Source organism: Canis aureus, chromosome 10, assembly GCF_053574225.1.
Source record: "Canis aureus isolate CA01 chromosome 10, VMU_Caureus_v.1.0, whole genome shotgun sequence".
Lineage (NCBI taxonomy): Eukaryota > Metazoa > Chordata > Mammalia > Carnivora > Canidae > Canis > Canis aureus.
In genome coordinates this window covers 35,312,896-35,331,880 of record NC_135620.1, presented here as the reverse complement: position 1 = coordinate 35,331,880, position 18,985 = coordinate 35,312,896, and the positions used below count along the sequence as shown (strand labels likewise).

General features: G+C 36.4%; 1 protein-coding gene across 15 annotated transcripts in view; it reads left to right on the top strand.

Moving 5' to 3' along the window:
- Positions 1-18,985, top strand: part of MPDZ (multiple PDZ domain crumbs cell polarity complex component) — a 165,842-nt gene that overhangs the window by 80,348 nt on the left and 66,509 nt on the right. For 14 of the 15 annotated variants that reach the window (XM_077911975.1, XM_077911974.1, XM_077911972.1 and 11 more), the window contains 4 exons: positions 855-971; positions 3,247-3,414; positions 10,706-10,990; positions 11,251-11,374. In XM_077911975.1, coding sequence (XP_077768101.1) covers positions 855-971; positions 3,247-3,414; positions 10,706-10,990; positions 11,251-11,374 — 694 coding nt within the window. The remainder of the gene's footprint in view (positions 1-854; positions 972-3,246; positions 3,415-10,705; positions 10,991-11,250; positions 11,375-18,985) is intronic. The other variant, XM_077911978.1, reaches the window with a different exon arrangement.

The window sequence follows — 18,985 nt, the reverse complement described above, 5'->3', positions numbered from 1 at the left end:
TATAATAGATTAGGACTGTAATTTAGATTCTGTACATATAGAGGGTTTTTATTTTTTTCTTTATGTTTTTTAAGCTATGCTTTATTGAGAGACTTCACTGTTGGGTTCTCTGACATTCCTTGTCAAGTAAATCACATTCTTTAAAATAATATTCTAGTAAGGGATGACAGAAATTGATCCTTCCTTTTTATTTTTTTATTTTTTTATTTTTTTGTTTTTTATTTATTTATGATAGTCACACAGAGAGAGAGAGAGAGAGGCTGAGACATAGGCAGAGGGAGAAGCAGGCTCCATGCACCGGGAGCCCGACGTGGGATTCGATCCCGGGTCTCCAGGATCGCGCCCCGGGCCAAAGGCAGGCGCTAAACCGCTGCGCCACCCAGGGATCCCGATCCTTCCTTTTTAATATTTTTTTCCTGCAACTTCTTTTATATCTTAACACCTAAAAGGCACCTTACTAGTTTTTATATTAAGAAGTCATTGTTTAGCCAGAATATTTGGCAGATAAAACTGACCAGAAAATTATAAAAACATAAAAAATTTTCGATTTTGATGATATTCTATAAGAAGAATGAAAAAATAGAAGGGGCTCTCATCTAACAGATGATGTATTGGTATTAGAAGAATGTCCTTGTTATATCTTAAATAAAAACATTAAATATTAATATTTATCAAATTTCATGTACATCATTCTAAGTCACAGGTTGTCATTTGAAAACTTTCTCATTTCTTCCGTCTCCTCTCCTTCCCTGTTCTCTTCCATCCTCCCCCCGCCCCTCCACCTTTCCTTCCTTCCCTTTTTGCTGTTCTCTCTCATCCTCATCCTCAAACACTGAGCCTCCTTCTCCCTGCAGCTGTCACCAGAAGAAGGGTATGTTTCTGCTAAGGAGGATTCCTTTCTCCACCCACGACACTCTTGCGAGGAGGAAGGGCCGGCTGACAGAGCCCTCTTCAGGGCTGACTTGGCTCTGGTTAGTGGCCTCAGTGTATCAGGTCTTCTTTCAGAAATCTTATGTGTCTTTTTTTTTTTTTTTTTTTTTGCCTTTCAAAGTACTCTACAATCTTACTATGTACTCTTTGCTTATTCTGTTTTGGGAAACCAAACATTTTCATTTCAACTCTAATGGTTCTCATAGTTCAAAATAGGAAGAAAAACAACATATGTGAAAACTATTTGTTGGATTTAGGGAAGAAAGTCAGTTAGCAATGCATTCTGCCAACTAGTAGAATTAATCTTTACATTATACCAAAAGTTGTTAAAGCACTTGTTTGCTCTCATTTCATACTTGGGCCATTTCTAGTCATTATTTAACTTCTTACAGTTAATTGGTCGTTTTGGCTACCTTTGAATGAGGTAAAAAGTATATTTTTTCCATTTGATATAAATAATGTGAAAATCACATAAATTGATTCAGTTATTAAGAACACAAAATCCTCCAAAGTAGTCAAAACCCATGTTTTCTGTAATTACAAAATGTAATAAACATCACTGATTTACTACAAAATTTTAAATTAAACTTTTATTTTTACTTGACCTATATGAAACCATTTGTTGGAATTAATATATTCATGGACCACTGGAGGCCACTTTGATGAATAATTGTGTGAAACTTGTTTCTAAGAACCTGTCTGGGAGAGAAGACAATACTGTAGCAATAATTAAGATATAAAGCTAAACACCAGATAGGAATAAACATGTGGCATTTATACACCATAAATATAACAAATTGTACATCCTATTCCATTACTCCTGTTAAAGCCAGGTTCCTGACCTAATTTCCCTTTTGGGCAAATGTTGCCCAGTTTAAGGAATATGCCCTGCTTTTTAAGTATTTGTTTCAGTGTATCAGAATAGAATGTGGTTTAAAACCCATGGCATTCTCCATTATATATTTATAACCAGCTGTGTACATTTTGCTTTAGAACAGAGTATGAATTATTTTTTGATTTTGATAATCCTTATTTTTGGGAGACAGTTCTTGTTACTATTTTTCAGTTAACCAGCTCTTGAAATTGCCTTTTAGAAAGTTTTGGTGTATGTTATAATAAATACAGTAATATCACATTACAATATAATCAACAATCCACAATGGCTTAGTTAATGCCATCTATCTTGATAGTGATGTGAAATATTTACTATCTCGATTGTTGTACATGATGAACATTTGCGAAGGGTAAACCTCTACAAAGTAGTTCACTAGTAAATTTGAACACAAAATTAACATATGTTATCAGAGAAAGAGAGTCACTTGAAAGTGGCATACCTGTATTCTTACCATGTTTTTATAAGAATATGACCTGGTATAAGGTCATAATTCTTCTCCTGGCAAAACATGTTAGTTGAAACCACAAAAAAAGAAAAACACATGGGATTTTGCCATCAAGATAGAAAATGCTGATAATAGCAGAGAAGGGTAGTATTAATGTTCTATCTATTCTGGGGCATAACTGTGAGTGAATTGTAAATAGAACTTTAAGCTGATCATGAGTTGATTCTTTCACTTGGCTCTGCCACAGAAGATAGAAATAGGAGTTTTAGATAATATATAGTGAGATTTCCTACTTTATATGAGTTTTCCAACAATAGAAGTTTACAACTTTATAGCTTCCCCATAACCAGAACTAGGGCTTTTATTTCAATATGAAATCACAGATAATCTTTTTGGTTTCTGAAGATCACCAACAAGTTCAGAATCTGTACCTTGAATGGTTTTAAAATCTAGTTGAAAATAACTTAAAATAAGGGTGCCTGTTTGGCTCAATCATTAAGTGTGACTCTTGATCTTAGCTCACGTCTTGATCTCAGGGTCATGAGTCAAGTCCCACATTGGGCTCCATGCAGGTGTGGAGCCTACTTAAAAAAAAAAATTAAAAAAAAAAAACAGCCTTGTTGAATGATAGTTTATTTTAGTTGAATAGGAGAAGTGTTGACCTCATCCATTTTATTATAAAATTCTAGGAGTTGGGCAAGTGATATTAAAAAACACTGTGAACTGGGAAAAGGAAATATTTTCCTTAATTTATAATCCACTTAAAACTTAGAACCAATCCAGGCCCTTTGTTAATTGTTACCTTAGTCCATTTATTGATAGAATAAATAACTATGTGGGCACCAGTTTGCCCTCATTCTGTTGCCTTAGTCAATCTCTGATGTCTATAAGAAATAGGATGCTTTATAGTCTCAAGTGGAGACTTGTCATGTATGTAACCAGAATTTCCGACTGATATTATTGTTTTTATTCCTAGGTGGACACAAATGAGGCTGACTTAGCAGATGAATCTACATTTGAGTCTCAGTACTCTCCTGATAATGACAGTATCTACTCCACTCAAGCATCTATTTTATCTCTTCATGGCAGTGCTTGTAGCGATGGCCTGAACTATGGTCCCTCCCTTCCATCTTCTCCTCCCAAGGTACAAAGGAATTGCCATTTTATTTATGGGAAAGCCTTGTGTTTGATTTTTCTAGAGGTCATTGTTTATGGGGAATGGTGGGAGTAGCATGGTAAAGGCATTATGTTTTTCCAGTTACGGATTCATTATCAGATCAAAGTGTAATTTCATTTAGGTAGTGTCGATTGAGCATCTTTTAGACTGGTAGGTAATATTTAAATCTAGGTTCTCTTGTACAGAATGATAAAAAAGTTCAAAGCTTTGAGTAAGATTTACAAAATAGAAAAATTTTGATGAAATGTTTTTCTCAAATTGTGTTTTTAGCTGTGTCTACTTTAGAGAAATCACAAGAACTTTATTTTCTTAATGGTTTTAAAATTGATTTTCATGCAGTTGGATAGTAAAATATTTCTTGCATTAATTTAATATTTACTAGAAAGTTAAATTTAATACTGCCATATGTTTTTATATAAAATGATGCCAAAAATACATAGAAATCAGAGTGAATGGCAAAGTATGGTTAAGTCACTGGATATGAATGAAGAGTTTAGTTATTATTTGACATATCTGTGCCATGTATACTTTTGAAATACGTTATTGGCACAAATGCCCCAACTTTCTTCATTTTTTTGGTGATGTACTTTATAATGTTTAATAAGTAATATTTTAAAGCCTATCCAATCTTTTGGGTGTGAAATGGTATCTTACTAATGCATTTGGAGTTCTGCTTTTTAGTGGGGTTGGACACGGTTTCACATACCAGTCCTTTGGTTTTCACTTGTGTCAATGGCCTCTTCATATCTTTTGACAATTTTTATATTGTGTTGTCCATCTTCCTATTGATTTGTTGGAGTTTTTATGTTTTCTAGAAATGAAAATACAAATGCACAAAACAGTTCAGTGTATTTTATGAGTATGTGTGTATGTGTATTAAAAAAACTAAAGATATGTAGGAATGACATTTTTCAACTTTAGGAAAGAAGGTATTCTTTGTGAAAGAAGGAAGTGTAGGAATTCAGTTGTATGTGTAATACATTGTGCCCTCTTCAGAGGAAAAAGGGATTGAAGAAAATATGGCGAAATGTTAATATCTATTATACTTGGGCAAAGTGTTCATGTATGAATATAATTTCCTTATTCTTCCATGTTGGAAACATACCATAAATGAACATTAAAAATCAAGATAAAAAGATTGGATAGTAGCTTTCTTAAATATATGAAATACATATTTTCCATATAAATTAAATTCAGTGGGAGGTATATTTGTATCTTTAATAAGATGGAAAATAGAATTTTTACAGGTCTAGCACAGTTTTCCTTCTTTCCTGATTAACAAGTGATTTTTTGGTCAGAACATTTTCAAAGCATTTTCTTTTATGTTCAAGGTGCACCTGTTATCCTTGCAAATGATTTTGGGAAATCTCCTTGAATTGGTTTGCAAGGTATAATCTTGAATGGAGCAGCTGCTTCTCTCTCACCACACCTGAGACTGTCTGTGTGCCTGCATCCTATCTGGAATGTGTTCAGTCTTTACTGGCCTCAGGGCTGGAAGCTGAGTTCATCTCCTAATGGACTCTCCTAATCCATAGCATAGCACACTTCTTCTTGCCAGTGGGACAGATTGCATTGTTTAACTTAGTAATTGTTACTTAAAGGGATTACACAATCTGCATACTGAGAAGCATATATTTTACAGGGCAAATGCTGGCTGTATGTAGCACAGCATATTGGCTTACTGAAGTCTATTTGCCTCCTTTTTTTTTTTTTTCTTCCGTAAGCAGTTTACTCTTTTGTTGGAGCAGATTTTGGCAAGCTGGCCTATCAACTGAAATATTTAAACTACAAAACAACAAAGAAGACATTAATGAGGATGTTTTAAAACACATTGTGAAACTCCTGTGTGCTTTCAGTTTTCTTAGAAAGTAGGACTGTTCCTGCATCGTGGTAAATCTCTGCAACACTGTTTTTTATTTTTGTTTTCATTTTGTGGCCTCTAAATAGTATCAAGATATTTACTAGAAAATTGTATGTAAGTAAATTAGATGATGTATTCATCTTCCTGTTTCTTTGCACTAAGTTTATTTTAAAAAGTCAGAATGGCAATTTGCTATGGAATTTAGAACTGGCCATTTTTCTGTTCTTTTTTTCTGGCCATTTTTTCTTAAGATGAGCTCACTTTAGAACCCTTAAATAGGTATCATAAAATCTTAGAGTGTATGATACTTAAGACAGAGAAGGCTCTGTACTGATTTGAAAGAAGTGTAAAATAGAGTGTGGAGATTCCAGTGATTCCTCAGGCTTATGACTTTGCTAGATATGTAAATCTTGGTGGCTAAAAATGCACAAATAATTTTACCTTTCTTCTTACCCTGACAAGAAGTCTTTGACCTTGGTCAGGTATGCTACTAGAAGTTGTGAGAACTGATCACTCAGAGTAGGGACTCATCATAGGAGGGAGGCCTGACAGCAGCTGAGATACCAAAGGTTCATAGGCATAGGTTGGAACTCCTTTGTCCAAAATTCTCCTGTCTTGGAGCCTATTCTGATTTTTTAAAGGAGTAGTGTTCACTTAATTTGATTAATCATCATTTATGGGAAATAACTCTTACTCAAGAATCTGAAAAATACTGTAGAGCTACTTCTATGGCATTTGAACTAATAGAGACAAGCCCTTAAGGTGTGAATTTTAAAGACAAAAACCCAGTGGGTTTTCCCATTTTAAGAGGTTTAAATTTTCTTCTTTTTATCCCCTTTTCTGTGTCATCTTTAAGGACAGAACAAAATGCAGAAAAAATTGTTTTCTAAACTTAAATGCTTGTAGACTTTCGTTTAGAAGCTCACTATGGTTTTGGGGAGAAAGATGCTTTCACTAATTTTTTCCTGTTTTGGATTTTCAAATATACCCAGTAAAGATTAAATAATTATGTATGCATCTCCCCTTCTGTTCCTTATCCACACTCCCATGCCCCACCCTCCACTGTACATGCACACTTATTATTGCTCTAGGAATGAAATGATACGTTTGATTCATGTCCTTTATTCCTCATATTGGTCCCACTAGGAAATGTTATTGATTCCAGTACAGGTTGAATTTGGTGTTGGTCAAATTAGAAGCCCCTCTTTGCACCTTGCAGACAAAACACAGCTAATGGATCCCATGATTTTTTAAAAAAGGGATGCCTCTGTGGCTCCGTGGTTGAGTGTCTGCCTTTGGCTCAGGGCATGATCCTGGGGTCCTTAGATCAAGTCCCATGTCGGGCTCCCTGCATGGAGCCGGCTTCTCCCTCTGCCTGTGTCTCTGCCTCTCTCTATGTGTCTCTCATGAATAAATAAATAAAATCTTAAAAAAAAAATTCTACCTATTCCTGTAGATCACCACATAGTGTCATTTTATAGCATCAGTATTGCTGTCTTCACACCCATGCTTAAAGTGTTTGTTTTTCCTGTCTTTCTTTCTTTGGAGAAGGAGTTATATCAAAAGCTAATTAAATCACTCTAGTCAAGATGATGAGAGTGATTGTGAAAGTCTTAGTGACAACACTGCAAGCTCTCAAAGTATTTAAAAGAAGTCACTTTCTTGCTCAGTAGTGTCAGTGTACAAACAATAAAGGAAGCACCATACCTTTTCTTAAAGTGAGAGAATGATGGTAATTTGAGTGGCTATGCTTTTGGTATATTTTCCCACAGTACAGAAGGATTTCTGTGGTAGACTGCTAATTGAGGAAAATCAGGTTGTGTCCAGTGAATGTTTCAGTACTTAGCTAGTCTATATAAATTAATTATCTGAGTAAATAGTGTGCCCAGGTATGACCGTAACTTATTCATCACCCTTAAACAGCTCTTTTCAAGTGTATTTGACATTTTTATTTAACCTGTCTCTCATTTTGTTCCTGAGAACAAGAATATATCAAGTAGAGGCACATATTAATGTGGATTTTTACAGGACTTCAGTTTAGGTACCAAGTTGCACTGGAAAATTATGGAGTTATTTTCGAATATCTTACAGGGGAAGAACTGCTTTTCTTTTAGATCCATAAGACTTTTAAAAATAAAACTCCGTTGGTTGTTCAGCAACCAGAAACGTTTCTGAAGTAGGCGTCTGTTGTCTGCTGTGTTGATTAGCTCTTTCTTTTCTATGTGTCTGTGTTAACTCCTTTATGAATAATGCATGGAAATTTCTGTCACACGGTTTATAGTAAACCCTAGCTAACAAGGGCAACTTGACCTCTTTTTGTGATGAAAAGCAGTTTTAATTGTTATCTTTATTTGAGGCCTGGGGAAGATGATACCCTGCTAAATATTATAATTAATTTAGTAATACAGAAGCTAATTCTGTAGTAAGTACATTATTATTTTTCATTATAACAAAATCATCAAAGTTGGGTGAATGGGCCAACAGGTTATTGTTTAGGTTCCAGCAATGAGGAGGTGATGGTTTCCTGTCATTGTTCCTGAAGAGGCTAAAGATGTTACTTGATTGTACAGTATTCTCACTTGCCTCAGTTCTTTCTACCAGGAATATTTGATGATTCCAGAAAGAATCCATGTATGCTAATAAAAGGAATGTAATTAACTGTGTTGGAAAAATTGATTAGTGTTTTAGAAAAAATAGAATAAGATTCATATCTCACACCACATCGTGAAATCAGTTCTAGAAGTTAGAAATGAATCTAAAAAGAAGGCATTTATAAAACAAAATAAATACTAGAAAGCATTTCACTTACTTTGTGTGAAAGGATTTCTTAAGCAAAAAAAACAAAAAAACAAACTCATCTCTCACTTTGAGAGCCACCCAGGGATTCCCTAGTTTCCTCTGTATGTTTTTGTTCCTGAGAACAAGAATATATCAAGTAGAGGCACATATTAATGTGGATTTTTACAGGACTTCAGTTTAGGTACCAAGTGGCACTGGAAAATTACAGAGTTATTTTCGAACATCTTACAGGGGGAAAACTACTTTTGAAAGTAGCACAAAAAATTTTGACAAGTTTGATTACACAAATAATTTAATAAAGAATTACATAAAGAATTTACGTTCTCATAAATATCTATATAACATTTATAAACTGAAGAGAGAGGTAACAGGCTGGAGAAATACTTGTGGTATGTGTCACAGACTTTATCCACAGAGTATTTCAATGATAGAAACAAGTGGGAACCTCCTGATGAGGAGTTGGATAGAATAAAATATATAAAGGGAATGTTGACAGGAAATATACAAATAGGATGTTCTCATTAATCGTCAGAGACATGCATGGTAAATACTAAATTTTATATTTATTTAGAATCTGTTTCTTTCAGCTCAAATTACCAAACTAATTTTAGGGTTGGCAAGATGAGTTTATAGGTAGTCTCATATCTTTGTGAGAGAATATTGGAAGACTATGTGGCAGTATGTACCAACATTTTAAATGTGCATATCACTTGGCCCACAGTTCTAGTTTATACTAAATAAATTTTCTCACATGCACGAAGATATGTAATAAAAATAACAGTAATGGTTAACTGTTGGGCATTTTCTATTAAGTCAGACATGTTATTAGTGTGGTATTAACTCTCTCTGTCCTCCCAATAGTCCTGAACTAGATGGGTCCTTTTGTGTTCCCTAATTAATAGATGAGGGGACTAAGACACAGTATAACTAGTGGTGGGGTGAGCACCTTTGAACCTGCACTCTAGTGCCTTTCATACTTAGGAATAGTTTTGTGGTTATAAGAAGATAGAAGCTGGTATTTATTTACTAGCATAGAAATCTCTTGTGTCCAGAGATAGAGATACTTCAACAAAGAAAGTAAAAACATTCTACTTAATTAATGGTTTGGGTTAGTTGTAAAAATGTGTAATGCCTGTATATGTGAGTGCGCTTGTGTACTTGTACACATTGATTATGCAAATGAGTAAACAATTCTGACAGACATTTAGCTGATTCCAGCTATTCCTACCAGGGAAATAATGAAAGTAGGAGCCATAAGAGAGGGCTTTCATACTGTGCTCTGTATGCACACGCATATATATCTACATGGCTTGAGTCTTTTCTAATGATAATATATTCATATACTACTTTTATACTTTAAAATATTAATAAGAGAATTGTAGGGAAAATTGATATGTTTATTCAATAGCACTGCATGGGGCAACTGCTTGCTCAAAGCACATAAGTGATGCAATATATCTGTTGCAAATAGATGTATACATATGTGTTGAACTATAGAATTTTAGAGTTTCATGAATATCTTTTTAAAGATTTATTTATTTATTCATGAGAGACACAGAGAGAGAGAGAGAGAGAGAAAGAGAGAGGCAGAGACACAGGCAGAGTTGGATAAGCAGGCTCCATTCAGGGAGCCTGATGCGGGACTTGATCCCAGGACTCCAGGATCAGGCCCTGGACTGAAGGCAGGCACTAAACCTCTAAGCCACCCAGGGATCCCCTAGTTTCATGAATTTTAGAAAATAAATATAAGGTCAACAGAGGTTCTGTTGTGATGTGTAGATTGTCAATAATAGAGCCTAGGTTAGAGCCTACACCTTGTTACACATCTTCTTAGTACTCCCTTTGTATATCATGTAGAATATTTATGAAAATTTTTCCTATAATAATTTGAATGACATAGCTTTCTGTTCTTCTCCATAAATACCTATAAATGCCTATCAAAATATTTTTTCCTTGGAGATTCTTGTAAATCAGAATCAATATTCTCCTTTTGCTCTTGAACTTCTATAGAAACTTTATATTGACTAAAAATGAACTACCACTTAAATAAGATTTGAAAACACAAGTTACTTTCCTATGTGGATTAAACTATAATTTTATTTGCGAATAGAATATTTTATATAAATAAGCTCATGTGCAGTATATAGTACAACATAACTTATTGAGCATGACCTACGTGGTCTGCAAGAAATGTATTCAAAAGCATTTATAAAAATAAAGATACACGGAATGTCATCTAAGAGAAGAATTTGTACGTTTGCTAATGCTTCTTGAGTAATGAATGATTATATTGTGTTTTGTTTTTCACTAGTTATTAAGAAATGGTCTTACAAAATACATTGATGTAACTCTGGCCATGATTTAAAATATTTTTGTTCCAGGGCAGCCTGGGTGGCTCAGCGGTTTAGCGCCACCTTCAGCCCAGGGCCTGATCCTGGAGACCCAAGATCGAGTCCCGCGTCAGGCTCCCTGCTTGGAGCCTGCTTGTCCCTCTGCCTGTGTCTCTGCCTCTCTCTCTGTCTCTCTCTGTGTCTCTCATGAATAAATAGATAAAATCTTAAAAAATAAAATAAAATATTTTTGTTCCTTAATCATCAGGATGTCACTGAAAATTCTTCAGATCCAGTACTTGATCTGCACATGTCCTTGGAGGAACTGTACACCCAGAATCTCCTACAAAGACAGGATGAGAGTCCGTCTTCAGTAGACTTGAGCATGGCTCCTGCCTCTGGCTTTACCGTAAATGATTATACACCTGCAAATGCTATTGAACAGCAATACAAATGTGAAAACACAAGAACATGGGCTGAATCTCATCTACCAAATGAAATTATATCGAGTGCAGAACTTACTTCTCCTGTGCTGCCTGATTCAACTGGAAAGGTAATATTGTAAAGATATGTATTGTGTACTGTGATGAGATTGGAATCAGTGGCACCTTGGAGTACTCTGGCTGACCCCTGCATTTGGAGCAAGTACTCTCTTGACGCTGAGATTTTCAGAACCCAACCTATGAACTTATTTTGGTTATAGTTTCCTGCCGAAGAAGGCACAACCAGTTAGAGAATATGGGTGATGTTGAAATCATACTCCAAAGTCTTGTTTTCTTTTCCATGTGACTTATTTATTTATTTTTCTGTCAGGGCTCCGAGTTCTTAATTCAACAGAGCTCTCTGACCTCAACTGGTGAGTGTGTCATGCTTCAAAACCTATCCAAAGAAATGTTTGAGAGGACTATTACTATAGCAAAAGGCAATTCTAGCCTAGGTAAGTTCTTCCTTTCCATATATATCCTCCCTCTCAATTCCCTTGCCAGAGATGAAATACTGACCGTGGTTGCAGCATTGTTGACTGTAGGCAATAAAATAGATGTTGTAAGTGTTCCTGTAGTTTTTCTGGTTTCTCTTTTTATGTATTCTTTATTTTTCCTGAAATGGTTAACAGGTTTGTTGACTTCAGACTAGCTTAAATCCTCACTCTCTTAATTATTTAAAAGTATTCATGAGCCTCATTCACATTCAAGTAAAAGATATATGAATTGTTTGTATATGAAACAGCAAATCAGAAAAGGAATTCGTAGAAAATGAAAAGTCAGCAATTTGGAATTTCAATTTCTTTGAAAAAGTAAATTATTAGTTTTTTTTGAATGTTACCAGTTGTGTGTAAGTCAGTTTGTATTTAATTTCTCTCATTCACTGAAATAAAGACTAAAAAGACAGCCAGGTGTGCCACCACCAGACTATAAATGCAGTTATTCAATATTTCTTCCCAGGTGGCAGGATTTTTTTTTCTTCTTTTACCCATAAAGGGTTGAGGCTGGTTAATAATCACAAAACCTACTGACTTGGGCAAAGAAGATGTCCTGTAGAAACAAAATCCTAATTACAATAGCTAAAACTAGATGGAGGCAGAGCACATTTATTCTTTCACTTTAATGACTCTGCTCTGTCCCTAGTGCTTGTACTGATAAATAGGATCATAAATTAGTTCCTCTGGATGCCCAGTTGCAGCCCAAGACACTGTTTAGTTCTATATCAGAGATCCTGTTCCTTCTATCATGTAACCAAGCAGTGCCCTTTGCATTGATATCTTATGGCAGAGTCTTGTTTCCTTGTTAAATTTGAGACTTGGCAGTGTAGTCTAACAGTACTTACTTGGTGAGTAGAATTCTAGTCTCTGTCTCCTTCTAAATGTTGTGCCATTTGGTGGCAACTGGGTACTACTAACAGCAGCTAAGTGGAGAATTATAGCAGAGAATTTTTACTTAGCTTTAATATTTCTTAACATGTTACATTTAATAGAGCAATATAGAACTTAAGCTGTAAAATTTTCTATAATTTGTTGATTATGAGACAGATATTTTAGATATCTAAACATGTTAGAAATATTTGATCTGTTAATGCAGTGATTCTGAAAGCATGCTACTTTGAATTCTAGTTCTACTGGATGTTAATAGGAGTTATAAATGGGCTACAAGTTTAGAAGTTGGGAATGTGATACACTTAAGGGGACAGGTTTTTGGTTGCATTACTTCTAAGTATCTTGGGTATTCATTTTTATTTATTTTTAAATAACTTTTTAAAAAATATTTTTATTTATTCATGAGAGACACACAGAGAAAGGCAGAGACACATGCAGAGGGAGAAGCAGGCTCCCTGCGGGGAGCTCGATGTGGGACTTGATCCCAGGACCCTGGGATCACGACCTGAGCCAAAGGCAGAGGCTCAGTCTCTGAGGCATCCAGGTGTCCCTATCTTGGGTATTCAGATGTGCATTTTAGATTTCTAAGAAGTTATAGAATGCAGCATTTCTTACATTTAATTGGGTATGGAACCCATTTTTTTGACCTGTTATAAGGCAGAGATTTTGCAAAGCACATATGAAAATCCCTATTCTAGTGTATTTATTTTTTCAACTATCAAACATTTATTGTTTTCTATATTCTAGTCACCCTGCAGACACCACAATATAATCACTTTCCTCAAGGAACATGACTTTAAGAGAGTAAGCAAATTGACATATCCTATTCTAAATACCTTAAAATATTGTAGGTGCTATGCTAGACATTCATAGAAAGAACATTGAAGGCATAAAGGAGGGAATAGCTGATCCCTACCTTGAGTGTGGAGTTTAGAAAGATTTCAAGAAGGAGATTTTTTAAATCACATAATTGGGAAAAAACGGAAGCTGCTAGAGCTGAGGCAGAGAAATGTGAAACAAATTACTGGTATTTGTATGGTATGGATGAAGTGAGATGTGACAGTGGGCAAAGTGAGAACTGATGCTAAAGGAATGGTAGGTGGGATACAGTTGCTGGAGAAGTTTGTGTGTAGGACACAGGACTTCTGTCTTAACGCCCTCCTGCCATAGGTTACTATCAGCAGTTGTTGCTAAGGGCCAAAGAGGGGCAGGATCAGATTGGACTTAAAGATCATTCTGGCATAGGCTGGTAAATTATTTTGGAAGCAGTTGGGAGACCCATGTGAGAGTCATGGTTTGAGGTACCATTCTACTCCCTCTCTCTCTCTCTAAACCTTGACTATTCTAAGTACCTCAGGTAAGTGAACTAATACAGAATTTGTCCCTTTGTGACTGTTTTATTCACTTAACATAATGCTTTCAAGGCTCAGCTCATTCACTCATAGCATATGTCAAGATTTCCTTCCTTTTTCTATTTAAAAAAAAAATTTCCTTCCTTAAGGCTGAACATTCTTTTTGTTTATTGTTGGACACTTGCGTTCCTTCTACCTTAACTTTTAAGTTTTTTGTTTTGTTTTTTTTTTATTTTTATTTTTTTTATTTTTTTATTGGTGTTCAATTTACTAACATACAGAATAACCCCCAGTGCCCGTCACCCATTCACTCCCACCCCCCGCCCTCCTCCCCTTCCAACACCCCTAGTTCGTTTCCCAGAGTTAGCAGTCTTTACGTTCTGTCTCCCTTTCTGATATTTCCCACACATTTCTTCCCCCTTCCCTTATATTCCCTTTCACTATTATTTATATTCCCCAAATGAATGAGAACATATAATGTTTGTCCTTCTCCGACTGGCTTACTTCACTCAGCATAATACCCTCCAGTTCCATCCACGTTGAAGCAAATGGTGGGTATTTGTCATTTCTAATAGCTGAGTAATATTCCATTGTATACATAAACCACATCTTCTTTATCCATTCATCTTTCGTTGGACACCGAGGCTCCTTCCACAGTTTGGCTATCGTGGCCATTGCTGCTATAAACATCGGGGTGCAGGTGTCCCGGCGTTTCACTGCATCTGTATCTTTGGGGTAAATCCCCAGCAGTGCAATTGCTGGGTCGTAGGGCAGGTATATTTTTAACTGTTTGAGGAACCTCCACACAGTTTTCCAGAGTGGCTGCACCAGTTCACATTCCCACCAACAGTGTATGAAGGTTCCCTTTTCTCTGCATCCTCTCCAACATTTGTTGTTTCCTGCCTTGTTAATTTTCCCCATTCTCACTGGTGTGAGGTGGTATCTCATTGTGGTTTTGATTTGTATTTCCCTGATGGCAAGTGATGCAGAGCATTTTCTCATGTGCATGTTGGCCATGTCTATGTCTTCCTCTGTGAGATTTCTCTTCCATGTCTTTTGCCCATTTCATGATTGGATTGTTTGTTTCTTTGGTGTTGAGTTTAAGAAGTTCTTTATAGATCTTGGAAACTAGCCCTTTATCTGATATGTCATTTGCAAATATCCTCTCCCATTCTGTAGGTTGTCTTTGAGTTTTGTTGACTGTATCCTTTGCTGTGCAAAAGCTTCTTATCTTGATGAAGTCCCAATAGTTCATTTTTGCTTTTGTTTCTTTTGCCTTCGTGGATGTATCTTGCAAGAAGTTACTATGGCCGAGTTCAAAAAGGGTGTTGCCTGTGTTCTTCTCTAGGATTTTGATGGAATCTTGTCTCACATTTAGATCTTTCATCCATTTTGAGTTTATCTTTGTGTATGGTGCAAGAGAGTGGTCTAGTTTCATTCTTCTGCATGTGGATGTCCAATTTTCCCAGCACCATTTATTGAAGAGACTGTCTTTCTTCCAATGGATAGTCTTTCCTCCTTTATCGAATATTAGTTGCCCATAAAGTTCAGGGTCCACTTCTGGATTCTCTATTCTGTTCCACTGATCTATGTGTCTGTTTTTGTGCCAGTACCACACTGTCTTGATGACCACAGCTTTGTAGTACAACCTGAAATCTGGCATTGTGATGCCCCCAGATATGGTTTTCTTTTTTAAAATTCCTCTGGCTATTCGGGGTCTTTTCTGATTCCACACAAATCTTAAAATAATTTGTTCTAACTCTCTGAAGAAAGTCCATGGTATTTTGATAGGGATTGCATTAAACGTGTATATTGCCCTGGGTAACATTGACATTTTCACAATATTAATTCTGCCAATCCATGAGCATGGAATATTTTTCCATCTCTTTGTGTCTTCCTCAACTTCTTTCAGAAGTGTTCTATAGTTTTGAGGGTATAGATCCTTTACCTCCTTGGTTAGGTTTATTCCTAGGTATCTTATGCTTTTGGGTGCAATTGTAAATGGGATTGACTCCTTAATTTCTCTTTCTTCAGTCTCATTGTTAGTGTATAGAAATGCCACTGACTTCTGGGCATTGATTTTGTATCCTGCCACGCTACCGAATTGCTGTATGAGTTCTAGCAATCTTGGGGTGGAGACTTTTGGGTTTTCTATGTAGAGTATCATGTCATCGGCAAAGAGGGAGAGTTTGACTTCTTCTTTGCCAATTTGAATGCCTTTAATGTCTTTTTGTTGTCTGATTGCTGAGGCTAGGACTTCCAGTACTATGTTGAACAGCAGTGGTGAGAGTGGACATCCCTGTCTTGTTCCTGATCTTAGGGGAAAGGCTCCCAGTGCTTCCCCATTGAGAATGATATTTGCTGTGGGCTTTTCATAGATGGCTTTTAAGATGTCGAGGAATGTTCCCTCTATCCCTACACTCTGAAGAGTTTTGATCAGGAATGGATGCTGTATTTTGTCAAATGCTTTCTCTGCATCTAATGAGAGGATCATATGGTTCTTGGTTTTTCTCTTGCTGATATGATGAATCACATTGATTGTTTTACGGGTGTTGAACCAGCCTTGTGTCCCAGGGATAAATCCTACTTGGTCATGGTGAATAATTTTTTTAATGTACTGTTGGATCCTATTGGCCAGTATCTTGTTGAGAATTTTTGCATCCATGTTCATCAGGGATATTGGTCTGTAATTCTCCTTTTTGGTGGGGTCTTTGTCTGGTTTTGGAATTAAGGTGATGCTGGCCTCATAGAACGAATTTGGAAGTACTCCATCTCTTTCTATCTTTCCAAACAGCTTTAGGAGAATAGGTATGATTTCTTCTTTAAACGTTTGATAAAATTCTCCTGGGAAGCCATCTGGCCCTGGACTCTTGTGTCTTGGGAGGTTTTTGATGACTGCTTCAATTTCCTCCCTGGTTATTGGCCTGTTCAGGTTTTCTATTTCTTCCTGTTCCAGTTTTGGTAGTTTGTGGCTTTCCAGGAATGCGTCCATTTCTTCTAGATTGCCTAATTTATTGGCGTATAGCTGTTCATAATATGTTTTTAAAATCGTTTGTATTTCCTTGGTGTTGGTAGTGATCTCTCCTTTCTCATTCATGATTTTATTAATTTGAGTCTTCTCTCTCTTCTTTTTAATAAGGCTGGCTAATGGTTTATCTATCTTGTTAATTCTTTCAAAGAACCAACTCCTGGTTTTGTTGATCTGTTCCACAGTTCTTCTGGTCTCGATTTCGTTGAGTTCTGCTCGAATCTTTATTAACTCCCTTCTCTTGGGTGTAGGATCTATTTGCTGTTTTTTCTCTAGCTCCTTTATGTGTAAGGTTAGCTTTTGTATTTGAGTTCTTTCCAGTTTTTGAATGGATGCTTGTATTGCGATGTATTTCCCCCTCAGGACTGCTTTTGCTGCATCCCAAAGATTTTGAACGGTTGTATCTTCATTCTCATTAGTTTCCATGAATCTTTTTAATCTTCCTTAATTTCCTGGTTGACCCTTTTATCTTTTAGCGGGATGGTCCTTAACCTCCACGTGTTTGAGGTCCTTCCAAACTTCTTGTTGTGATTTAGTTCTAATTTCAAGGCATTATGGTCTGAGAATATGCAGGGGACAATCCCAATCTTTTGGTATCGGTTCAGACCCGATTTGTGACCCAATTGTGGTCTATTCTGGAGAAAGTTCCATGTGCGCTTGAGAAGAATGTGTATTCAGTTGACTTTGGATGTAAAGTTCTGTAGATATCTGTGAAATCCATCTGGTCCAGTGTATCATTTAAAGCTCTCGTTTCTTTGGAGATGTTGTGCTTAGAAGACCTATCGAGTATAGAAAGAGCTAGATTGAAGTCACCAAGTATAAGTGTATTATTATCTAAGTATTTCTTCACTTTGGTTAATAATTGATTTATATATTTGGCAGCTCCCACATTCGGGGCATATATATTGAGGATTGTTAAGTCCTCTTGTTGAATAGATCCTTTAAGTATGATATAGTGTCCCTCTTCATCTCTCACTACAGTCTTTGGGGTAAATTTTAGTTTATCTGATATAAGGATGGCTACCCCTGCTTTCTTTGGAGGACCATTCGAATGGTAAATGGTTCTCCAACCTTTTATTTTCAGGCTGTAGGTGTCCTTCTGTCTAAAATGAGTCTCTTGTAGACAGCAAAGAGATGGGTCCTGCTTTTTTATCCAGTCTGAAACCCTGCGCCTTTTGATGGGGTCATTAAGCCCGTTCACATTCAGAGTTACTATTGAGAGATATGAGTTTAGTGTCATCATGTTATCTATTCAGTCCTTGTTTTTGTGGACTGTTCCACTGAACTTCTTCTTAAAGGGGAATTTTAAGAGTCCCCCTTAAAATTTCTTGCAGAGCTGGTTTGGAGGTCACATATTCTTTTAGTTGCTGCCTGTCTTGGAAGCTCTTTATCTCTCCTTCCATTTTGAATGAGAGCCTTGCTGGATAAAGTATTCTTGGTTGCATGTTCTTCTCATTTAGGACCCTGAATATATCCTGCCAGCCCTTTCTGGCCTGCCAGGTCTCTGTGGAGAGGTCTGCTGTTACCCTAATACTCCTCCCCATAAAAGTCAGGGATTTCTTGTCTCTTGCTGCTTTAAGGATCATCTCTTTATCTTTGGAATTTGCAAGCTTCACTATTAAATGTCGAGGTGTTGAACGGTTTTTATTGATTTTAGGGGGGGATCTCTCTATTTCCTGGATCTGAATGCCTGTTTCCCTTCCCAGATTAGGAAAGTTTTCAGCTAGAATTTGTTCAAATACATATTCTGGCCCTCTGTCCCTTTCGGCGCCCTCGGGAACCCCAATTAAATGTAGGTTTTTCTTTCTCAGGCTGTCGTTTATTTCCCTTAATCTATCCTCATGGTCTTTTAATTGTTTGTCTCTTTTTTCCTCAGTTTCCCTCTTTGCTATCAACTTGTCTTCTATGTCACTCACTCGTTCTTCCACCTCGTTAACCCTCGTCGTTAGGACTTCTAGTTTGGATTGCATCTCATTCAATTGATTTTTAATTTCTGCCTGATTAGCTCTAAATTCTGCAGTCATGAAGTCTCTTGAGTCCTTTATACTTTTTTCTAGAGCCACCAGTAGCTGTATAATAGTGCTTCTGAATTGGCTTTCTGACATTGAATTGTAATCCAGATTTTGTAACTCTGTGGGAGAGAGGACTGTTTCTGATTCTTTCTTTTGAGGTGAGGTTTTCCTTCTAGTCATTTTGCTCAGTGCAGAGTGGCCAAAAGCAAGTTGTATTGGGAAAAAGAGAAAAAGAGAGGAGAGAAAGAAGGAAAGAAAAGAGAAAGAGGAAAAAAAAGGGAAGAAA